At 41.6% G+C, this 24,584-nt stretch overlaps 1 protein-coding gene across 4 annotated transcripts in view; it reads left to right on the forward strand.

The window, feature by feature from the left end:
* GGT5 (gamma-glutamyltransferase 5) overlaps nucleotides 1-24,584 on the forward strand; it is a 173,920-nt gene that overhangs the window by 144,814 nt on the left and 4,522 nt on the right. For all 4 annotated transcript variants that reach the window (XM_073629222.1, XM_073629223.1, XM_073629224.1 and 1 more), the window contains 2 exons: nucleotides 40-152; nucleotides 5,367-5,477. In XM_073629222.1, coding sequence (XP_073485323.1) covers nucleotides 40-152; nucleotides 5,367-5,477 — 224 coding nt within the window. The remainder of the gene's footprint in view (nucleotides 1-39; nucleotides 153-5,366; nucleotides 5,478-24,584) is intronic.

The raw sequence follows: 24,584 nt of genomic DNA on the forward strand, positions 1-24,584 counted from the left end.
TGTCAAATGGTCTCAGTATGCTTGTTCTTGTCACTCCAGGGCAGCAGCCCCCATCATCCATGACCCCAGCTATTTTTCTGTCACATGACAAAAAGTCTCAACTGGTAATAGGCGGTGCTGGTGGGCTGAGGATCATAAGCGCCACTACACAGGTAAGTACTTCTACTATGTCTATTGTTAAAACACATGCATTAATATTTTTAGGCTAACTGCACATGCATAGCTGATCATTTAAAAATGGGTCATGGTACTTTCAAGTGATGTTTTCTTTGGCTGATAAGAACATCTACTATTAAGGTATGTTGCACAATCTCCCGTCATTGTTTATAGGCAGGACAGTCCAGTTCTTTGCTACATCAGCTGAAATCAAAGCTACAGCACCAGCCAGCCTCCTGTGTAGATAGTACTGGCCAACACATGAAAAGATAATCATGCAGTCACTCTAAAATTCTTTATTGCATTGTAATGTTTTTAAAATTATGTCAAGGCTTTTAACCTGGATAAGGACTGTCTAGTATGAAATCAGGACTTATGGGAAGATTATTCATGCAACCAATACAATGCATTATTGCCTGTTAAGTAAGTTTTCATCAGAGGGGATGCATGAGAGACCATACAGCTACAATTGGTCTTCATATGAGAGACCCTAGAGTGAACTGAAAGAATTCTGATCACAAAGGCCATTCATGTGGTTATTGATGGTGACTTAAGCAAACCATACATTATACAATTTTCCTTCCTTCAACCACAGGTTGATAGATAGAAAATTGCTTAAATTAGTAATCAGGGTTGATGGGGGAATCCCTCCTCCAGTGCTATGGTATTCTAACAGCTGGAGGATTCCCAGTCATCAGAATGCGATGATCACTGCCGGTAGCTATAGCGCATGAAAAAACAGACAAGCTGGTTGCACTGAAGTTAATCAATGGATCGACTTCAGTACAACCAGCCTGCCTATACACAGATTGGCCATAGACGGATCAAAATTCAATCTTAGAGACATGAAAGAAAGAGCACAGAGGCTGTTTAGGTGAAAGAATCCACAGTGAGAGATAGGCCAGATAGCAAATATAAAGCATAGGTCATTAAAATAAGAGACCCCTAGTAAGAGACCAGAGACTGTTCCATTAAGAGACACACAGTAAGAGAGAGGCCAAAGAGAAAATAATGAGCAGAGGCAGTTGAAATGAGAGACTCCCCTAGGTGAGAAAGAGGGTCAGGGCACAGAGACAGTTAAAGTGAGAGACCACACATTGAGAGAGAGACCATGAATGCAGAGGCCATTTAAGTAAACTACTCTAGGTGACAGAGAGAGACCCAGAGCACAGAGATTGTTCGGGTGACAGAGAGAAAAAAAAAAAACTGTTCAAGTGACAGGCCCCTAGACAGGCACCTGTTCAAGTGACAGGCCCCTAGGGAGCAAGCAAATAAACCCATAATCGGCATTCAAGTATCACATGATATGATCTGAAGCATGTTTTCATTTTTTTCATTCGGTTACTTCCAATGTCACGCCATGAAAATTTTGATAATTTATTAATACATTCAGCTTGATAGTGCTAAAGAGTTCTGTAAAGGACTCTGACTCTGAAGTAATTTTTACTTAAGATATTATAATTCTTGCTGCAGTTTTCACCTGTAAAAATGGAAAACAATCATCTGAGAGTGATAGAGGAGATGCTTATCCAACCATAACATTAGTTAGGCAGGGCTATTAGTTATTGTAATATTTAATGACTGGCCACTGGTGACATGATTGGCTGCTTTGCAGAGAGGGAAAAAAATGCCATATCGCTGCTGATTGTAGAGAGCCCTGTGTTGGTTACCAACATGGGGCTCTCTTCTGTCATTCGCTCAGCCGATCGGCTGGTCCCAGCCATAAACCAATGGCTGGGACCCGCTGATCGGCATATACTGGAGTGAATAATGGCAGCACAGCCGGGGCGGTGCATGACCCCTACACAGAAGAGCCAGTGGGGCCACTCTGCCGCAGTATATCTGTGGTAGGAGGTCGACAAGTGGGTAAAAAATTAAAAAGGAGTATCACCTGAAAAAAGAATTTATACACACTTGTTCACCTGCTCCACCCCTCATTCCTCTGATCCTATCTCTGTTCAAAAGCCACAGGTGCCTAAACATTCTTTACTTTCAGCAGTTCCTGGAATATCTGACGGCTGCATCTCTCACCTTTTACTGTGGTTCCTCCTGCTAACCCCATTGTCCCTGTTGTATCCTTGAGAGATGTAGGTGCCAGTGGAAGGAACCACAGTGTGCAGAAGGGGACACAGGCATCCGACACACTTGGAAGTGTGTTGAATCTGAAAAGTCCATTGCTCTGCCAGAGAGCAAAGATCAGAAGAACAGACAGTGGAACAAATGAGTATAAACCCTGTCCTTTTGTAGGGGTGCTGTATTGCATTTTTTTTCTCTATTAGCCACTATAAGGGACTCTCCCCCTCAGTCATCACAGGCTGGGGGTGAGTAAAGTAACAGCGGTTCTGTCATGATGGTGAGGGTCCTGTTGACCAGGCTGTCAGGCCAGGGAAGCAACTTCAGACCCACTGCCCACCTGGCTCACAGTGGCAGGAACCTTGGCACTGTGGACATCTGAGTGGGCTCCCCTGGGTCTGCATATTCCTGCATGGTTGCTCCTTCCCTTTCGGCCTGTGCACTGACACTTCCAGTCATTGGTCCTCCCCTGCTGGTCCTTGACAAGTCCTAATATCCTCCTAATCCCAGCAGTGTTGCGATACTCATTCACCTCTGGACCAGCCTTATGATCTTCTTCATTTGCCTGGCGGTCCCTTGGAGAGTAATGTGCCAATGTATGGTAGACATCTTGAACACGTAGCACTGCAATGCCTCGACCCCCCCTGGACACTACTTAAAGGTGACTTCTACCTGACCTGTGCCCATAGACTTTAATGGAAGTTGCCTCCAAGTCGGATCCTCCTCTATATTGACGTGATTTGGATCCGACATTACAAGAAGATTACCCAGGCATTCCTCTGAAAGTTGCTTCAAAGTTACCTCAAAGTCACTTCAAAGTTGCTTCAAAGTCACATCAAGTTGCATCAAGTAGTACCCAAGTCACCAGCAAATCTTCAGGAAGTCACCTGGCAAAGTCGCACCATAAGTCGCGGGACTTTCAGGTCGCGGCAGTGTGAACCTAGTCTTACACTCATTGGCTAGTCTCCTAGCAACAGCAGGCAGCTTGTCACTTCAAACCCAAAACAGAAAGAACCAGCAAAGCAACTATAGAGAGCCATGTACTTAACGATAATCATAGCCCAAGAGTCAAAATTTTTAAAAAAAGACATGGGTGATAGGGGTGACAATCCCATGGGGCACTTCTATATTTTTTTTCTTTCATTGCCCTGACAATCACTTTGCACAATCTGTTTTGGAGGCATTTCTGTTGTTAACATTGATATTACTAATATAATTACCATTAAAAGCAAAGGTCAGCCATTTCTGTAAAATTCATATTTTATTCATACATTTATGAGCTTGAGTACGTAGTTGTAGATTTGTTCTTCTCTGGTTTCTGGTAGCTATAGTTTCTTCTTTTCTGGTCAAATTGTACTAAACCCCCAGTCCATACAATGTTTGAGGTCCATGACTGCCCAAATAATTTTGATGTATTATTATTATTAATATACAGGATTTATATAGCGCCAACAGTTTGCGCAGCACTTTACAACATGAGGGCAGACATTACAATTACAATACAATTCAATACAGGATGAATCAGAAGGCCCTGCTCGTTAGAGCTTACTGTATATATATACCTACTGTAAAACAACTAGTAGTAGTTATTTGCGCTCAACTGTACTTGTTCTGCAAAGCTGAAGACATTTCGCCACTCCATGTAGACTTTCATTTATAGTGAGTGTCCAGAAAATACCTCAGAATTTACAGGCAGACAATTATTACGGTCACCTTAATTTAATTAGCATTGAATGTGTCAACGCAGATGTGATTGTCCAAGAATGTGATGGGAGATGTGAACGTTTGTGAACCCACCCTGTTCTAATCACATTATTCAATCCCTTGATGTGAAACCTAGGGCATGTGCTAACTGTTCTAGTTACATAACTAAAGGTGTGAATTATTATAAAATTGGTGAGGTAAAAGCGTTAACAATTAGCAATATATGTATGTGATAGATGGTATTGGAGACCAACACTCTGTTTAGGGGTGTTCATTTTAGCTTGACATTGACCACCTCTTTCATGCCTCTTGCAAACCATTTGTCCTTTGCTTTTAGTCTAAATGTTGGAAATGTTTTCTTTTCATGTCGGTAGCTAGATATTTTCATATAAATTTGCTTACATTCTGTTATCAGCAGTCTAGAACTCCTGAAGTGTTTTTTTGCTGCTAAGTGTGCCACCTAATGGTGATAATGGTAATATAACAGATGAAAACATATATGTAGTATAAATAATACAACAATTCTTGCACTAACGAATCGCCAAAAATTTTCCTGACAGTCCTGAGTTTATAACATAACTACAGATGTCCTTATATAAAGGACAATAAAATGTATCTTTGTATAAGATCGGTGATTTTAAATGAACAAAGGCAGAACCACCCCAATAACAGCCTACGGGCCTCCTGTACGTCCAGATGCAGTGGTGACCCAGGTGCAAGCATCTCCTTTCTTCTCCTCTGCTGGGCAAGTATCCACACTGATACCATTGCTTTTGCTGACTGTTCCCCTCACTGGCCACCAACATAAGGGAACATTCTTCCTCTCACTTCCTGCAAACGTAAGGGAGAATTCTTCTGCTCACTTCCCGCAAACGTAAGGGAGAATTCTTCCTCTGACTGTCCACCAACATTAGAGGGGATTCTTCCTTCCACTGCCCAACAATGTATAAGAGTGTTCTTCACTGACCGCAAATGTAAGGCAACAATTTTCTTTCCACAGACCACCTTTGTGTGAAAAAAGTTTGAAGGCTTTGAAAATAAAAATACATAAAGTCTCTTACCTCATTCCTATTCAGAAATGTTAAGAACCCAGAGAACACTGAATACATAAATTGTAGCTATTATAGATAAAAGGAATGAAGGTAAGGATGATCTCACATGGACACATCGCCAGTAGAAGAGTCATACCAGAGAGCCTTCATTTCCTTGCTGGTGCTGAACCTTGCCAAATCTCCCTCATTAGCCCTCACTAGACAGTGTGAGAGCATCATCTTGCTGACCTGGCTAGTGAGGGAGTAAAGCCACACAGACTAGGAAGAAGTCACTTAGTGATCCTGATGTTGGTGGCACCAGCACCAAGATAGCCCATGTAACATGGTCTGTCAATGTTCATATTAACAAAGTGTTTATAATATGTATCTTTCATTCTCTAGGCTATAATAAACAAGCTGTGGTTTGGCTACAACCTTGAAAAAGCCATTTCGTTGCCTGTTTTCCATGTCACAGCCCGTAATCAGCTAGAGTTTGAGCCACATTTCAGCAAGGTAAGATATTCTTAGTAATTGTGTGTGAGTGAGATGAATAGCTACTAGTAATGCACAAAAAGTTATAGCTTTCACTGAAATTTGAATTGAAATTCCGTTTGATGTTCTGAAATTTTATGATAATTTTTATAATTTTCAAGATTTTCAGAACTGCTGCTTTAAGTAAAAGTAAACAGTTTGGCCCATATTCAGCTGAGAGTCTGACAGACAGTGTTTATTTTAGGACTTATTTTCCATATCTTCCTTCTTCCTAACCTTCCTTATAGCCATCTTTTTCTTGTTGCAAATTTTGAGTTTAAAGCTTAGTTCAGATAGATATAAAATGGAATCTACACTTTGTCAAATTTAGCCAAAGTGCAATTTTGGATTGCTGTGGGTTATTTGTAAAAAGGTTACCTGAGCTACTAGAGTTTTTGATCACTGTGAAGGGGATAGTAGGGGATCTCTATGCTCAAGAGTGTACCCTTTTGGCTGCTGTAAATGAGTCATGAGTTTAAACTGAGCAGTAATTGAGTAAGCAGGTTTCTTGTTCAACAGGGCCTCTTTACAAAAGAAAATACTTACTACAGTATAAAGGAGTTGGTACACTCTGATCCAAAATTTTGCAGCCTTAACCTTAGCGCATTCCCACCACATGTGTAAAAAAGAACCAATCACCTGACAACCCTGAAAACAATGTGATAGTTGTGTTAGGACAGAATGGCTATTCTCTATGAAACCCAGTATAAACTTAAAAGAAATTTATAATTTGCCTCAACCGTTCCAACAATGGCTGAACTTTTGGCCGTATCTGTCCAAATCTGAACCTGTCTTCCACTGGAAAGGATCTCTAAAAATCCTGTTTCTTTTTAAAGAAGAGCTACTATTGAACTTTTTTATTTTTTTTTAACTCCCCAGAGAACCAAGTGTATAGTCCCATTCAAATCTCTCCCTTTGTTTCTAGGCAGCGTGGTCAAACAGATCCCCTTCCCATTCCACAATGCTGATAGGAAGGAGACAGATTTGTGATTAACAGCTCTGGTCTCTGGTGGCAGGGGCTACTCCAGAGACCAGCGCTGCCATATACAAAAAAGATCACACAGCTGGCACCACTGTGCGTCTATCAGGACATCTACAGCCTGGCTGATTGATACAATGTTGTAGCTCTGTGTGAGCTTTCAGTTTTATGAATGAGTGATCAGCGCTGTTGGCCTTTATTATACACAGCACTGGTTTAACATCGCTGATGGCCAGGGCAGGACTTAGAGTGGTGGGGGCCCCTGGGCTTGAGTCACTTTCGGGCCCTACCTTCTATACATATGCACAGCTCTATAAAACAGAAATAGAAAAGGACAAGGTGCGCCAGACTCAGTGCAGTATTAAAGAACTGTTTAATTGGACAAGACAAAACAGCCAAATGGCTACTCACAAAAGTAGATAATATATAAGCGTATAAGTGGTGGATACTGTACTGGTATTCATCCTGGGTTCACGATTAATAAAAGCAATAAAAATGGATAAAATGATAATTACCGTATTTATCGGCATATAACACGCACCCCAAGTTTAGGAGGGAATTTTAAGGAAAAAAACTTTTAGGAGGGAAGTTTAAGGAAAAAAACTTACATTTAAATGCCCATCAATGCAGCCTTATCAGTGTCCATCTGCAGCCTTGTCAGTGTCATTGCAGCCTTGTCAGTGTCAGTGTAGCCTTGCCCCAGTGTCATTTGCAGACTTGTCAGTGTAGCCTTGCTCCAGTGTCATTGCTGCCTTGTCATTGCCGCCTTTCAGTTTAAAAATGGCGCCGCCGAGATACAGAGCCAGATGTCCTGTGTATCTCGGCAGCTTTTGCCCGCTCTCGGCGGCTTTCGAAATGGGCGGGGCCAGCGTATACCCAATTAGGGAGGAACAAAGTGATGGCTGATAAAATCGAAGGAGTTTTGCAGGGAACCCAGAACTCCAGTAGATAAAGACACATTGAAGGCTTTAGATTATTATTATTATTATTATAATACAGGATTTATATAGCGCCAACAGTTTGCGCAGCGCTATATATTTGTGTTAATTCCCAATCCTGACAAGGCCTCAAAATGTGAAACCAAGGTCATTAGGTTTGAGAGGGAAGTCATCAGGTTGGACAAATACAGGAGGGTGTCATCTGTGAAAAGGCATTTTGTGGTGTTAACCCACTACCTCTATACCAGAAACATTATGATTGAAGCCAATGGCCTCATTGGTAGATGATGGAGTGGCAACCAACCATACACTTCATGGGGACTCTATTGGTGAAATATCCTGGGTTTGCACACTAGCTGTAGGTGGGCTTCCATTCTCACTGTTTTTTTTTTCTTTTCTGATGTAAGGAGAACACAACAGAATATGCTGGGACATTCGTAAGGAATTATGGTAGGATGATCTCACTGTAGCACCCCTCTGATCCCAGAGGCATATTAGGGACAACCAAAAACAGGGTGGGCTAGCATTTCACCCCAGGGCATTGTCAATAGTGGGGGATATGACATTGGGTGGCAGTTACTTTGACAAATAAACTATATATATACCGTGGGGACGGAAAGTATTCAGACACCCTCAAATTTTTCACTCTTTGTTATATTGAAGCCATTTGCTAAAATCATTTAAGTTCATTTTTTTTCCTCATTAATGTACACACAGCACCCCATATTGACAGAAAAACACAGAATTGTTGAAATTTTTTGCAGATTTATTAAAAAAGAAAAACTGAAATATCACATGGTCCTAAGTATTCAGACCCTTTGCTTAGTATTTAGTAGAAGCACGCTTTTGATCTAATACAGCCATGAGTCTTTTTGGGAAAGATGCAACAAGTTTTTCACACTTGGATTTGGGGATCCTCTGCCATTCCTCCTTGCAGATCCTCTCCAATTCTGTCAGTTTGATGGTAAGCGTTGGTGGACAGCCATTTTTGGGTCTCTCCAGAGATGCTCAATTGGGTTTAAGTCAGGGCTCTGGCTGGGCCATTCAAGAACAGTCACAGAGTTGTTGTAAAGCCACCCCTTCATTATTTTAGCTGTATGCTTAGGGTCATTGTCTTGTTGGAAGGTAAACCTTCGGCCTAGTCTGAGGTCCTGAGCACTCTGGAGAAGGTTTTCGTCCAGGATATCCCTGTGCTTGGCTGCATTCATCTTTCCCTCGATTGCAACCAGTCCTTCTGTCCCTGCAGCTGAAAAACACCCCCACAGCATGATGCTGCCACCACCATGCTTCACTGTCGGGACTGTATTGAACAGGTGATGAGCAGTGCCTGGTTTTCTCCACACATATGACTTAGAATTAAGGCCAATAAGTTCTATCTTGGTCTCATCAGACCAGAGAATCTTATTTCTCACCATCTTGGATTCCTTCAGGTGTTTTTTAGCAAACTACATGCAGGCTTTCATATGTCTTGCACTGAGGAGAGGCTTCTGTCGGGCCACTCTACCATAAAGCCCCGACTGGTGGAGGGCTGCAGTGATGGTTGACTTTCTACAACTTTCTCCCATCTCCCGACTGCATCTCTGGAGCTCAGCCACAGTGATCTTTGGGTTCTTCTTTACCTCTCTCACAAAGGCTCTTCTCCCCCAATAGCTCAGTTTGGCCGGGCGGCCAGCTCTAGGAAGGGTTCTGGTCGTCCCAAACATCTTCCATTTAAGGATTATGGAGGCCACTGTGCTCTTAGGAACCTTAAGTGCAGCAGAAATTTTTTTGTAACCTTGGCCAGATCTGTGCCTTCCCACAATTCTGTCTCTGAGCTCTTCAGGCAGTTCCTTTGACCTCCACGATTCTCATTTGCTCTGACATGCACTGTGAGCTGTAAGGTCTTATATAGACAGGTGTGTGGCTTTCCTAATCAAGTCCAATCAGTATAATCAAACACAGCTGGACTCAAATGAAAGTGTAGAACCAACTCAAGGATGATCAGAAGAAATGGACAGCACCTGAGTTAAATATATGAGTGTTACAGCAAAGGGTCTGAATACAATCTGTGTTTTTCTGTCAATATGGAGTGCTGTGTGTACATTAATGAGGAAAAAAAATGAACTTAAATGATTTTAGCAAATGGCTGCAATATTACAAAGAGTGAAAAATTTAAGGGGGTCTGAATACTTTCCGTCCCCACTGTATTATGCATCAATTGAGCAGAAAGAAGATAGTTTAGACTGTCAGGTATCCAGAGCAAAGTTCTGCACAGACTCCGGTCTCCACTTCCAGTTTTACAGATAAGGGCCATTAACCCAAGTCAGGTATTTCTATAATTTAGCAGTACCTTGGCTGGTGAGTAGTTACCAGTTCTTCGTGAGGCTCCAGCTGCTTACAGCTGCTTACAGCTATACATGACACCTCAGAAATTCTTCCACCTAATACTCCAGCTTGAGCGTAGCTTCTTCCATTCCAGGCAGGACAGCTCCATACCTTGACCCGGGCCTGACTAGGGATGAGCCAAACACCCCCCGGTTCAGTTCGCACCAGAACTTGCGAACAGGCAAAAAATTTCGGATGAACACGCAAACACCATTAAAATCAATGGGACACGAACATGAAAAATCAAAAGTGCTCATTTTAAAGGCCTATATGCAAGTTATTGCCAAAAAAAGTGTGTGGGGACCCGGGTCCTGCCCCAGGGGACATATATCAACGCAAAAAAAAGTTTTAAAAAACGTCTATTTTTTTCCAGGAGCAGTGATTTTAATAATGCTTAAAGTGAAACAATAAAAGTGTAATATTCCTTTAAATTTCGTACCTGGGGGGTGTCTATAGTATGCCTGTAAAGTGGCGCATGTTTCCCATGTTTAGAACAGTCTGACAGCAAAATGACATTTCTAAAGGAAAAAGAGTCATTTAAAACTACTCAGTATTCTCAATATCAATACTATAATGAATTGTCGGTCCGGCAATACACATAAAAGTTCATTGATAAAAAAAGGCATGGGATTCCCCCACAGGGGAACCCCGAACCAAAAAAAAATAAATAAAATGCGTGGGGGTCCCCCTAAATTCCATAGCAGGCCCTTCAGGTCTGGTATTGATATTAAGGGGAACCCCACGCCAAAATTTTTTAAAAAATGGCTTGGGGGTCCCCCTCAAAATCCGTACCAGACCCTTAAGGTCTGGTATGGATTTTAACCACTTAAGGACCAGCCTCGTTTTGGATTTTAGGTGTTTACATGTTTAAAACAGGTTTTTTGCTAGAAAATTACTTAGAACCCCCAAACATTATATATATTTTTTTCTAACACCCTAGAGAATACAATGGCAGTCAATGCAATACTTTTTTTGCACCATATTTGCGCAGCGGTCTTATAAGCGCACTTTTTTTGGAAAAAATTCACTTTTTTGAAAAAAAAAAAAAATAAGACAACAGTAAAGTTAGCCCAATTTTTTTTTTATATTGTGAAATATAATGTTACGCCAAGTAAATTGATACCCAACATGTCACGCTTCAAAATTGCGCCCGCTTGTAGAATGGCGTCAAACTTTTACCCTCAAAAATCTTCATAGGCGACGTTTAAAAAATTCTACAGGTTGCATGTTTTGCGTTACAGAGGAGGTCTAGGGCTAGAATTATTGCTCTCGCTCTACCGGTCACGGTGATACCTCACATGAGTGGTTTGACCACGGTTGCCATATACGGGCACTACTCACGTATGCGTTCGCTTCTGTGTGCAAGCTCGTCGGGACTGGAGGTTTTTAAAAAAATGTTTTTTGTTTTTATTATTTATTTTACATTATTTTATTTATTTTTACACTGTTTTTAAAAAAAAAAAAATGTGTCACTTTTATTCCTATTACAAGGAATGTAAACATCCCTTGTAATAGAAAAAAGCATGACAGGACCTCTTAAATATGAGATCTGGGGTCAAAAAGACCTCAGATCTCATATTTACACTAAAATGCAATTAAAAAAAAAAAAAAAAAAACGAAAAAAAAGTCATTTAAAAAAATTACATTAAAAAAAATGTGCCTTTAAGAGGCATGGGCGGAAGTGACGTTTTGACGTCGCTTCCGCCCAGCAGTGTCATGGAGACAAGTGGGCGCCATCTTAGCCTCACTCGTCTCCAGGCACAGAAGGGAGACGGATGCAGTGCCCTCTCCCGCAACAGATAATAGTGATCTTGCGGTGAACCCGCCGCAGGGACCACTTTTATCTGCATGCAAGTGAAGGCGCAAAAACCGGAAGCCTCATATTACCATTATGTTAGTGGCAGACTAAAAAATTGCAATTGATATAGTCCATAGAGTCTATGTAAACAAGGGCAAAATGGTATTTAAAAAGTCCACACAGAGGGCTGCCTTCTAGGGAGAGCTGAAACCAAGCTCCTAAATCTGCAGGAGAAAACACAAGGAGAGGAGGCGCCTCTAAGTGCAGTATGAAAGCCAATTTATTTAAAAAATCAATGTGCAAGCAACTCACATTTTGCAGAATAAAATACAGCATGTGATGTAGTTAAAATCCAAGGAGGGAGTCCGTCAGATCAGTCACGAGTGTCCCTGCTGCCTGCTGTGCGTAGGGCTTTGCTAAACACCGCTCGAGCCGGCCGCGGTGATGTTGAACTTCAAAGTGAGGCCTGGAACGCTGGTGGAGGGCAGGCGCGGAGCTGTGACGTCACTGGAATGCGACGCGTTTCATGAGCGTACGGGCTAAGATGTCACGGTAGCTGCGCTCTTTCATCAAGCTACAAGTGGATGGTGGAAGCGGCTTAAGAAGGAGTTGGGGGAGGGAAAAAGAAAAAGGGGAGGGGGGGAGAAAGAGAAAACAAAAGTGGGATGGAAAAAGGGGAAGGTGATGGGCATATAGAAGCACTCAATCTCAATTGATAGCAAGCTTACAGATGATGGATATTATTATGAGGAATTCCCATGTGAAAACAATATAGAAAATATTGAAAAGGAGGAAAAAAAAAAAAAAAAAGGGAGGAAAAACTAATAAAGATAATAATGATATTAAATGAATAAATAAAAATATGGAATTGATAATTTATCATAGATAATGAAAATAAGAGATTATGCTGATGAGAAATGATGGGATAATATATAGGGTGGATAATTGGGTAAACACAACACTGGGACAACACGTTCTGACATAGGTTGATACTATTAAGAACTGATAAGTGGTACAAAAATAATTTAGTAATAAAAATTGGATTGAGAAGGTTTTTGAAAGAATTAAATAATAAGGTAATTAAAAGATAAATAAAGATAAATATAAATATAAAAAAAAATAAAAAAATAGAAAAATAGAAAAAATTGAATTAGAAAAAATTAATTAAAAAATTAATTAATTAAAAAATTCTCAGTAATGTAGTCAGAGGTATTGGTATATATGCATGCATATACATGTACGCACACCAATATGCATCTGACCACAAACATACGCACATACGGACACCTCTGTTGTTTAGCCCCTACAACCGATGTAAAACAGGGAGCTGGGGCCCTCTTATGTGAAGGAACCAATACATGTGTTTTCGGAAAAACATGTGGTGCAGAAAAAACGTTTTACCTGTAAGGAACGATATATGATTATCAATTGGGACCACCAATACGTTAAGTTAGTTTTTATACACAAACAGATGTAACAAGGGTATATGGTATATTGTTTATAAGATGGTAGCAATTTCCATGCTTTCATTGATTCCTCCTGGCGAGAGTACATCTAAAGTGTAGATCCAAAAGGTCTCACGTGCACAGAGCTTCTTGAACCTCTCAGCCGCTGGAAGGGACCTCGGGATCTGTTCGATAACCCATACCTCAAGGCCATCTGTGGACCCTTGGTGGGCTGAGGCAAAATGTTTTGGAACACTATGGGGGTCTGTTCCGCCCTCTATGAGCCTTCTGTGTTCGCCAAATCTTCGTCATAAGGCTCTAATTGTCCGGCCTACATACATTAGGCCACATGGACACCTTAGGCCGTAGATGACGAAGTCAGATGAACAGTTAAAAAAATATTTTAGCATGTAGGTCTTGCCTTTGGTAGTGAAGGATTTTCGTCCATGTTGGATGAAATTGCAGGTCTTGCATAAGGCCTTACGGCATTGGTACATGCCCACCAGGGGGATCAATAAAAGCACCGGTGGTGTGGTTGAGATAGGTTTAAACTTGCTGGGTGCAATCTTATTCTTAAGATTGGGGGCCCTGCGGTAGATAACTTTGGGGCGGGGTGGGAGTAATGTTTTTAAATGGGGTCTTGATGTAGAATACCCCAATGTTTTTCTAGAATCTTCTCCATACCTTTATGCTTGTTGTGAAAGGTAGTTATAAACCTACTGGAGCCCTCATATGTAAGTTGATTGTTTTTCAGTTTTGGTGGTTTACCGTGCAGGTAATGTTTGAAAGCGTCTTCCACTAGGGTTTCAGGGTATTTTTTGTCATGGAACTTTCTTTTGAGGGTTTTACTTAATTCAACATAGTCTGAGTCCCTAGTGCAGTTCTGCCGAAGACGGCAGAACTGTCCTTTGGGAATGTTTGTGACCCATTTTGGAAGATGGCAACTTTCAAAATGCAAATAAGAGTTACCTGCTGTAGGTTTAGTGTAGTTTTTTGAGGTGATGGTGGGGCCATCATGTCCCAATTCTAAATCTAGGAAAGCAATAGTGGCTGAGTCAGTGGCTGACTTAAAAGACAGCCCATAGGGATTGGTGTTGCAATGTTGGACAAACGGGGTTATCAGGTCAGTATCGCCATCCCAGATGATAATTAAGTCGTCAATGTATCTTCCAAAGAATATGATGTTGGCCGTAAAGGGATTGTTATTGTAGATGAAGTTATTTTCCCATAGACCCATCGCCAGGTTTGCATAAGAGGGTGCGAAATTCGCCCCCATTGCTGTACCTTGTATCTGTTGGTAATATTCTTCATTAAAGGAGAAGTAGTTATGTGTCAAGCAAAATCTTGTTGCCTCCACAATAAAGCTTGCCTGGCGCATATTGATGAGGGGTTCTGTGGACAAAAATTGTTCTAGTGCCATCAGTCCGAAGTCATGTGGGATAGAAGTGTATAATGAACACACATCTAGTGAAAGCCAGACATAGGTGGGTTCCCACTTATATAAGGATAACATTTCCAAGAGGTGGGTACCATCTCGGATATATGATTGTAATTGGGCAACTATGGGCTGTAGGAAATGGTCTATATATAAACTGAAGCCCGTGGTGACACTGTCCATGGCTGCCACGATAGGTCTGCCTGGGGGATCCTCTAAGCTTTTATGGATCTTCGGCAGGTGGTAAAAGTACGGTACTTGATAGAAGGTTTTTTGCAAGAAAGACTTCTCAACTTTAGTAATAATACCTTCTAAGAGGGCAGTAGAGATCAATTGGTCAGCTTCCATAGCGTATTCGGTTGTGGGGTCCCTGGGAAGTTTGACATATGTCGTGGTGTCAGAAAGTAACCTGTATGATTCTTTGAGGTAATCTATTCTGTTTTGTAATACAATGCCCCCTCCTTTATCTGCAGATTTAATAACCAAATCCTCTGTATGGATAATTTTATCAAGTGCTTTGATTTCAGGAGGTGATAAGTTGTTGGGTTTGGAGGCCGAGGAGGATTCACATAATTTCTTAAAATCTGAAAAAACAATTCTATAAAAGGCTTCTAAGTAAGGTCCCTTGGACTGTGTGGGAAAGAATATTGATTTGGGTTTTAATGAGGTATGGACAATGGGGGGAGATGTTGCAAGGTGCTGGGTCAGTATGTGAGCCAGCATATTGTCACCTTGAGATGCATCGGGATCATCAGTGTCTGGGGATTCGGGACAGGGGTCCGATGATGCTATGGTGGAACTGGTTTCAGAATTAATAACAGAATTGCATAAAGTGTTAACTGATTTCTCTGATTGAATATGAAAATGCCTCTTGAGGGTGAGGTTACATATATAACCATTGAGGTCTTTGAAAAGAACAAAGGGGTTGGGTTTATTGGTGGGTGCAAAGTTGAGTCCTCGGCCAAGAAGGGATAGGTCTGCGTGGGATAACATGTGTGAGGATAGATTGAATATTTTTATAGTTTGGGGTATTTCAGCATGTTTTGATTTCCTGCTTTGTCCTCCTCTGCAGCCTCTTCTGTGAGCTTTCTTTTTCGGGAGGTGTGTGCAAGAGGAGGACTGAACACTAAAAAAGGAGCAGGGGAAGAGAATGGAATACTGGAGGAAGATGTGGATGGGGAATCATGAGGGATCGGTTTGCTCGAGGTGGAAGATACCTTAGTTTGCAGAGGTTTTTGCTTAATGGAAATGGAAGAATCCACTGGGTTAGGAATGGGAGGAGGGACAATGAGGGTGTTAGGAACATCAGTGGAAGTAACTTGAACTGGAGCACTGGAAGCAGGAGAAGTAGATTGAATCATGGATGGTGGGTTGGGAGACCTGTTATAAAATTGGTGTAGAGCACGGATGAGTTCATCTTTTTTATTGTTATGAAAGCGTTGAGGCAGTGGATCTGGAGCCTGTGAATGGCGATTGTTCTGCTGGTGACTAGTAGATGTTCTACTATTAGAGAAACGAATGCTCATAAGGGGTATGGGGGGATGATTGGGGGGTGTAGGGTCTTGTCTAATATGGTTCAGAGGATGAGAGTTAGTACTGGTATGGAGTGTGTGGGGAATGTTCTTTTTATTCCATGTAAAGATCCTATTGAGGTTGTAGTCATCCAAGTCACGCTTAAACTTCCCCATTTTTTTATTTATGAAGTTGTCCTCATCCTTTTTAGTGTTTTCTTTCAATATTTCTAACCATGGGGATGGAATGTGGGTAGAGAGTCTGGAAATCTCTTCTATGGTCGTATTGACTTGTTGACTGGTAGAGTTAAATCTGTCCGTGCGATGAGAGATAAGTGTTCCCATCCACTTAGTAGTACAAAATTCTGCAATACTAGCCCATTCTTTTTTATGCTCTTCATTCAGGAAGAGAGGGCAATCTTTCATTACACGCAGGCCTCTGGGGGAAACTTTAAGGTCAATATATTGCTGTAAGAAGAATTTGTCCCACCATTGAAAATTGGTGGTGCATATCAATCTCTCTAATTGTTTAAATTTACCACAGAGGCTCTGTCGTGTCTTACCCTGAAGTTTAATCGTATCAGAGAACTGAATAGTGGAGGATATTGTAGCAAATATTGATTCAATGATCGCATACTTATGTGTAGTTATGTTGGAAATAATATCCATGGTGAATAAGATATTATTGTATATATATCTCTCTATATCTCAAAAAAGAAAAGAGAAAAAAGAAAAAGGAAAATAGGTGGAGATAGGACTGGTTTAGTAATTAAGAAGCGCAAGGAAAGTAAAAACTAATATTGAACATAACGTACAAGGTGCTGTGATAAGAAAGCAAATTGCAGCACAATGGGTAACAGTATATAACTGTAAGTAATGAGATTAATTGATTGCAAGTAAAAAATTATTTGCAAGTAAAAAATTAGACATGATCAATACACAATGAACATAAAATATTTTAAATATGTGGGAACTAGTACTAAGCGTGATTGATGAGAAAAAACACACAAGGTATTATGATAGGAGACCAGTATGCAGCACAAAGGGTTTCAAAGTATCGTTGCATGCAAGTGAAGGCGCAAAAACCGGAAGCCTCATATTACCATTATGTTAGTGGCAGACTAAAAAATTGCAATTGATATAGTCCATAGAGTCTATGTAAACAAGGGCAAAATGGTATTTAAAAAGTCCACACAGAGGGCTGCCTTCCAGGGAGAGCTGAAACCAAGCTCCTAAATCTGCAGGAGAAAACACAAGGAGTGGAGGCGCCTCTAAGTGCAGTATGAAAGCCAATTTATTTAAAAAATCAATGTGCAAGCAACTCACATTTTGCGGAATAAAATACAGCATGTGATGTAGTTAAAATCCAAGGAGGGAGTCCGTCAGATCAGTCATGAGTGTCCCTGCTGCCTGCTGTGCGTAGGGCTTTGCTAAACACCGCTCGAGCCGGCCGCGGTGATGTTGAACTTCAAAGCGAGGCCTGGAACGCTGGTGGAGGGCAGGCGCGGAGCTGTGACGTCACTGGAATGCGATGCGTTTCATGAGCGTACGGGCTACGATGTCACGGTAGCTGCGCTCTTTCATCAAGCTACAAGTGGATGGTGGAAGCGGCTTAAGAAGGAGTTGGGGCAGGGAAAAAAAAAAAAGGGGAGGGGGGAGAAAGAGAAAACAAAAGTAGGATGGAAAAAGGGGAAGGTGATGGGCATATAGAAGCACTCTATAGGAAAAGAAATTTCAAATCTAAAGAACAATCTCAATCGATAGCAAGCTTACAGATGATGGATATTATTATGGGGAATTCCCATGTGAAAACAATATAGAAAATGTTGAAAAGGAGGGAAAAAAAAAAAAAAAAAGGGAGGAAAAACTAATAAAGATAATAATGATAATAAATGAATAAATAAAAATATGGAATTGATAATTTATCATAGATAATGAAAATAAGAGATTATGCTGATGAGAAATGATGGGATAATATATAGGGTGGATAATTGGGTAAACACAACACTGGGACAACACGTTCTGACATAGGTTGATACTATTAAGAACTGATAAGTGGTACAAAAATAATTTAGTAATAAAAATTGGATTGAGAAGGTTTTTGAAAGAATTAAATAATAAGGTAATTAAAAGATAAATAAATATAAATATAAAAAAAAAAAAAAAATAGAAAAATAGAAAAAATTAAATTAGAAAAAATTAATTAAAAAATTAATTAATTAAAAAAATTTCTGAGTAATGTAGTCAGAGGTATTGGTATATATGCATGCATATACATATACGCACACCAATATGCATCTGACCACAAACATACGCACATACGGACACCTCTGTTGTGTAGCCCCTACAACCTATGTAAAACAGGGAGCTGGGGCCCTCTTATGTGAAGGAACCAATACATGTGTTTTCGGAAAAACATGTGGTGCAGAAAAAACGTTTTACCTGTAAGGAACAATATATGATTATCAATTGGGACCACCAATACGTTAAGTTAGTTTTTATACACAAACAGATGTAACAAGGGTATATGGTATATTGTTTATAAGATGGTAGCAATTTCCTTGCTTTCATTGATTCCTCCTGGCGAGAGTACATCTAAGGTGTAGATCCAAAAGGTCTCACGTGCACAGAGCTTCTTGAACCTCTCAGCCGCTGGAAGGGACCTCGGGATCTGTTCGATAACCCATACCTCAAGGCCATCTGTGGACCCTTGGTGGGCTGAGGCAAAATGTTTTGGAACACTATGGGGGTCTGTTCCGCCCTCTATGAGCCTTCTGTGTTCGCCAAATCTTCGTCTTAAGGCTCTAATTGTCTGGCCTACATACATTAGGCCACATGGACACCTTAGGCCGTAGATGACGAAGTCAGATGAACAGTTAAAAAAATCTTTTAGCATGTAGGTCTTGCCTTTGGTAGTGAAGGATTTTCGTCCATGTTGGACGAAATTGCAGGTCTTGCATAAGACCTTACGGCATTGGTACATGCCCACCAGGGGGATCAATGTAAGCACCGGTGGTGTGGTTGAGATAGGTTTAAACTTGCTGGGTGCAATCTTATTCTTAAGATGGGGGGCCCTGCGGTAGATAACTTTGGGGCGGGGTGGGAGTAATGTTTTTAAATGGGGGTCTTGATGTAGAATACCCCAATGTTTTTCTAGAATCTTCTCCATACCTTTATGCTTGTTGTGAAAGGTAGTTATAAACCTACTGGTTTATACTGGTTTCCATATTTTTATTTATTCATTTGTTATTATTATTATCTTTATTAGTTTTTCCTCCCTTTTTTTTTTTTTCCTCCTTTTCAACATTTTCTATATTGTTTTCACATGGGAATTCCTCATAATAATATCCATCATCTGTAAGCTTGCTATCAATTGAGATTGTTCTTTAGATTTGAAATTTCTTTTCCTATAGAGTGCTTCTATATGCCCATCACCTTCCCCTTTTTCCATCCCACTTTTGTTTTCTCTTTCTCCCCCCCTCCCCTTTTTCTTTTTCTTTTTCCCTCCCCCAACTCCTTCTTAAGCCGCTTCCACCATCCACTTGTAGCTTGATGAAAGAGCGCAGCTACCGTGACATCGTAGCCCGTACGCTCATGAAACGCGTCGCAGTCACAGCTCCGCGCCTGCCCTCCACCAGCGTTCCAGGCCTCGCTCGAGCGGTGTTTAGCAAAGCCCTACGCACAGCAGGCAGCAGGGACACTCGTGACTGATCTGACGGACTCCCTCCTTGGATTTTAACTACATCACATGCTGTATTTTATTCTGCAAAATGTGAGTTGCTTGCACATTGATTTTTTAAATAAATTGGCTTTCATACTGCACTTAGAGGCGCCTCCTCTCCTTGTGTTTTACCACTTTTATCTGAAAGCCGACCGCCGCATGAAAACTGATATAACAACGATATCCGCCTTCACAGTTTGGACGTACATTGGTGAGCGGTGATCGGCAAGTGGTTAAGGGAAACCCCGCGCCAAAATTTTTAAAAAAATGGCGTGGATCCCCCCAAAAATCCATACCAGACCCTTATCTGAGCACGCAACCTGGCAAGCCGCAAGAAAAGGGGGGGATGAGAGAGCGCCCCCCCTCCTGAACCGTACCAGGCCACATGCCCTCAACATTGGGAGGGTGCTTTGGGGTAGCCCCCCCCAAAGCACCTTGTCCCCATGTTGATGGGGAGAAGGGCCTCATCCCCACAACCCTTTCCCGGTGGTTGTGGGGGTCTGCGGGCGGGGGGCTTATCGGAATCTGGAAGCCCCCTTTAACAAGGGGACCTCCAGATCCCACCCCCCCGTTTGAAATGGTAACGGGTACATTGTACCCGTACCATTTCACAAAAAAAGTGTGAAAATGGTAAAAAAAAAAAAATGTATTAAAAAATAAAATAAAACTGTCCCACGTAGTCCATTCACCTCCGCCGACGGACCGAAAAAAAAAATAAAGAAGATCTGCCTCCATGGGAAGCACACACCATATGACGCATCCTCGCAGGTGACAGCTCTTTTAAAACTGTGAGCGGGACCACACGGTGTCATCGCCGGGTGACCCCGCCTCCCTCTGACACACGGGGACATCCCTGTGGCTTCCCCGTAGTGTCAGAGGGGGGCGGGGCCACCGAACAACGTTATCCGAACAACGTATGGGTATCCTTTCAGAATGCCGTATTGCATATACATATCCTTACTATCCATAACAATTAAACTATCCTTATCCATAAGGGGTTTCCTCAATTTTCGCTAAGAAGTTCAGCACAGACTAAAGCTATTATTATGTATCTGCTTAAAGCCTCTATGTTTTATAATTCAAGATCAATCTGCTGTTCACAATTTTATATATATTGTAGCTTCTCGTATTAATCACTATAAGCCTGAGTAAAGGGAGTGGATATCTGAGGATTCCACAATACTCGGCACCCTAAGAACAGAATATCATCTTCAGAGGTACCCATTGTTCAGGGATTATAAGAATAACTATGGTAAAGACCAGGTGAAGGAAAAAAAAAAGAAGAGAAAAAGGGGAAAGGATGAACAAAAAGTGAGGGAGTAGAGAGGTAGAAAAGTAGAAAGTGAACCCGCACTCCATTTCCCACCGTGCAGGACCGATTCTATTCAGGCAAAGACCTGGGATCTCCCGCTAAGTATTCAACCCATGGGTCCCAAACTTTCTTATACATCTGCATTTTATCTTGTAGTATCGCAGTCATGCGTTCATTTAGCAAAATCCAGGAAAGTTTATGCTTAAGTTGTGCAAATGGCAAAGCTGCTGTTTTCGAGGATTTTGCAATAATAATTTTTGCTGATATAAATATAAATGTTATGAGACGTCTCTGGGGCTTTGACACCCTCTCAACCCTACCGCCCAGCAGTGCCTGTTTCGGTGACTTCACTAGGTTCACTTGGGTGAGAGTGTAGATAAAATTATACACCCTGATCGAATACCGTCTTATTTAGGGCACTGCCACCACACATGGTACATGGTTCCCTCCTGTCCGCAGCTGCGGAAGCATAGTGGGGACGCTGTCGGCACATATGTTGCCAGCCTGGCTGGAACCATGCACCATCTTAAAAGCACTTTATAATTAGTTTCTATAATTGAGGTATTTATAAGCGACTTTGAGGCCTCTTGAGCTATAACATGCCATTCGTCCAATTCTATATTCTCCTGGAGATCTGCTTCCCATTTTAACATGCAAACCTGTTTGATAGAGGAATTTGTCAATACAGTATATATTTCAGAGATATGTCCTCCGATTTTATCAAAATTCTGACACAGATATTCCATAGGAGACATAGTTGCTATATCAGAATTTTGCGACAAAGTGCTTAAATGCATGATCTGGGAACATCGGAAAGATTCCGAAGCCGGCATTTAATATTTCTCCATTAAAACCTTTCTAGGTAGTATACCTTTATGGTCACACAAGTCAGCTATACGAAGGAGTTCTTTGTTGGTCCACCAATCAAACGTTCGGGGGGTGACGCCCAGGGTGAAATTCGCATTACCAAGTAAAGGGGCTAATGGAGTATGCTGGGATTTAAACTGGTGGGATTTCGTTAATCTATCCCAAATATTCAGGGAAAAGGACAATGCTGGTCACAGAATTGGGGACCGTTCCTTTGGGCATAACCGTAGGATATGCGATATCGGGCTTTCTTTACATGCAAACATTTCCATCTGCATCCATATTGGGTGGGGCTTGGTAGAATGGAACCTGGCTAATTGAGCCAGCTGTGCTGCATAATAGTATTTCTGCAAATCCGGAGTACCCAGCCCACCCCTTCTCTTAGGGGTGAATATTGTATGCTTATTCACCCTAGGCCTCTTATCCCCCCAGATAAAAGATACAATTTTATTTTGGAACACCAACAGATTTGATCGAACAACCGAAACTGGCAGCGTTCGAAACAGGTACAGTATTTTCAGTAGAACATTCATCTTTACAGAACGTAGTCTGCCAAACCACGACGGCGGGTGAAGCAACCATTTGGCCAGTTCTGCTGTCAAACGTTGGAATAGTGCAGGGTAATTTTTGGAGTATAAAGTGCGTAATGTCGGAGTGAGATTAATGCCCAAATATGGGAGTGACTCTTTATGCCATACAAAATTGAAGGATTGTTTGAGGGCTGTGAGCGTACTCTCCTGTAGGGATATATTCATGGCCTGAAACTAGTCATAATTTATTTTAAGACTCGAGATTGCTGTGAATGATTTGAGTAATTCATAGAGGTTGGGGAGGGTGGTGATTGGCAACGAGATTATCATTAAGATGGCGTCCGCAAAAAGGACACATTTTTGTTCATAGTTGTGTGTTGTTGTTTTTTTTACCGTTTTCACACTTTTTTTGTGAAATGGTACGGGTACAATGTACCCGTTACCATTTCAAACAGGGGGGCTGGGATCTGGGGGTCCCCTTGTTAAAGGGGGCTTCCAGATTCCAATAAGCCCCCCACCCGCAGACCCCCACAACTACCAGGCAAGGGTTGTGGGGATGAGGCCCTTTCCCCCCATCAACATGGGTACAAGGTGCTTTGGGGGGCTACCCCAAAGCACCCTCCCAATGTTGAGGGCATGTGGCCTGGTACGGTTCAGGGGGGGGGGGGCGCTCTCTCGTCCCCCATGTTTTCCTGCGGCCTGCCAGGTTGCGTGCTCGGATAAGGGTCTGGTATTTTTGGAGGGACCCCACGCCATTTTGTTTTTAATTTTGGCGCGGGGGTTCCCCTTAAAAACCGTACCAGGCTTGAAGGGTCTGGTATGGATTTTGAGGGGGACCCCCACGCCATTTTTTTTTCAATTTTGGCACGGGGTTCTCCTTAGTGTCCATACCAGACCTGAAGGGCCTGGTATGGAATTTAGGGGGAACCCCACGCATTTTTTTTTTACATTTTGGTTCTGGGTTCCCCATGCCTTTTTTTATCAATTAACTTTTATGTGTTTTGCCGGACCGACAATTCATTATAGCCGAGAGTAGTTTTAAATAACTTTTTTTCCTTTAGAAATGTCATTTTGCTGTCAGGCTGTTCTAAACACGGGAAACATGCGCCACTTTACAGGCATACTATAGACACCCCCCAGGTACAAAATTTAAAGGAATATTACACTTTTATTGTTTCACTTTAATTATTAGTTATTAAAATAACTGCTCCCGAAAAAACTGCCGTTTTTTAAAATTTTTTTTGCATTGATACATGTCCCCTGGGGCAGGACCCAGGTCCCCAAACTTTTTATGACAATAACTTGCATATTAATCTTTAAAATTAGCACTTTTGATTTCTCCCATAGACTTTTAAAGGGTGTTCCATGGCTTTCAAATTTGCTGCAAACACCCCAAATTGTTCGCTATTCGGCGAACGGGCGAACAGCCAATGTTCGACCCGAACATAAAGCCCATCCCTAGTAGTTACCAGTTCTTCGTGAGGCTCCAGCTGCTTACAGCTATACATGACACCTCAGAAATTCTTCCACCTGGTACTCCAGCTTGAGCATAGCTTCTTCCATTCCAGGCATGACAGCTCCATACCTTGACCCAGGCCTGACTAGGGATAAGCCGAACACCCCCCGGTTTGGTTCACACCAGAACTTGTGAACAGGCAAAAAAATTTGGATGGACACGCAAACATCGTTAAAGTCTATGGGACACGAACATGAAAAATCAAAAGTGCTAATTTTAAAGGCTTATATGCAAGTTATTGCCATAAAAAGTGTTTGGGGACCCAGGTCCTGCCCCAGGGGACATGTATCAATACAAAAAAAGTTTTAAAAACGACTGTTTTTTCAGGAGCAGTGATTTTAATAGTGCTTAAAGTGAAACAATAAAAAATAAATATTCCTTTAAATATCGAGCCTGGGGGGTGTCTGTAGTATGCCTGTAAAGTGGTGCAGTTTTCCCGTGTTTAGAACAGTGCCACAGCAACATGTCATTTCTAAAGGAAAAAAATTTCAAAAATGATCGCGGCTGTAATGAATTGTCAGATCCCTTCAATATAGATAAAACTCATTGAAAAAAAACAACATGGGTCATTCTCCCCCAGTCCATTACCAGGCCCTTTGGGTCTGGTATGAATCTTAAGGGGAACCCCGAACCAAAATTTAATTAAAAAAATTGCGTGGGGGGTCCCCCCCAA

This window comes from Aquarana catesbeiana, linkage group LG01 (genome assembly GCF_042186555.1).
Source record: "Aquarana catesbeiana isolate 2022-GZ linkage group LG01, ASM4218655v1, whole genome shotgun sequence".
In the NCBI taxonomy this organism is placed as follows: domain Eukaryota; kingdom Metazoa; phylum Chordata; class Amphibia; order Anura; family Ranidae; genus Aquarana; species Aquarana catesbeiana.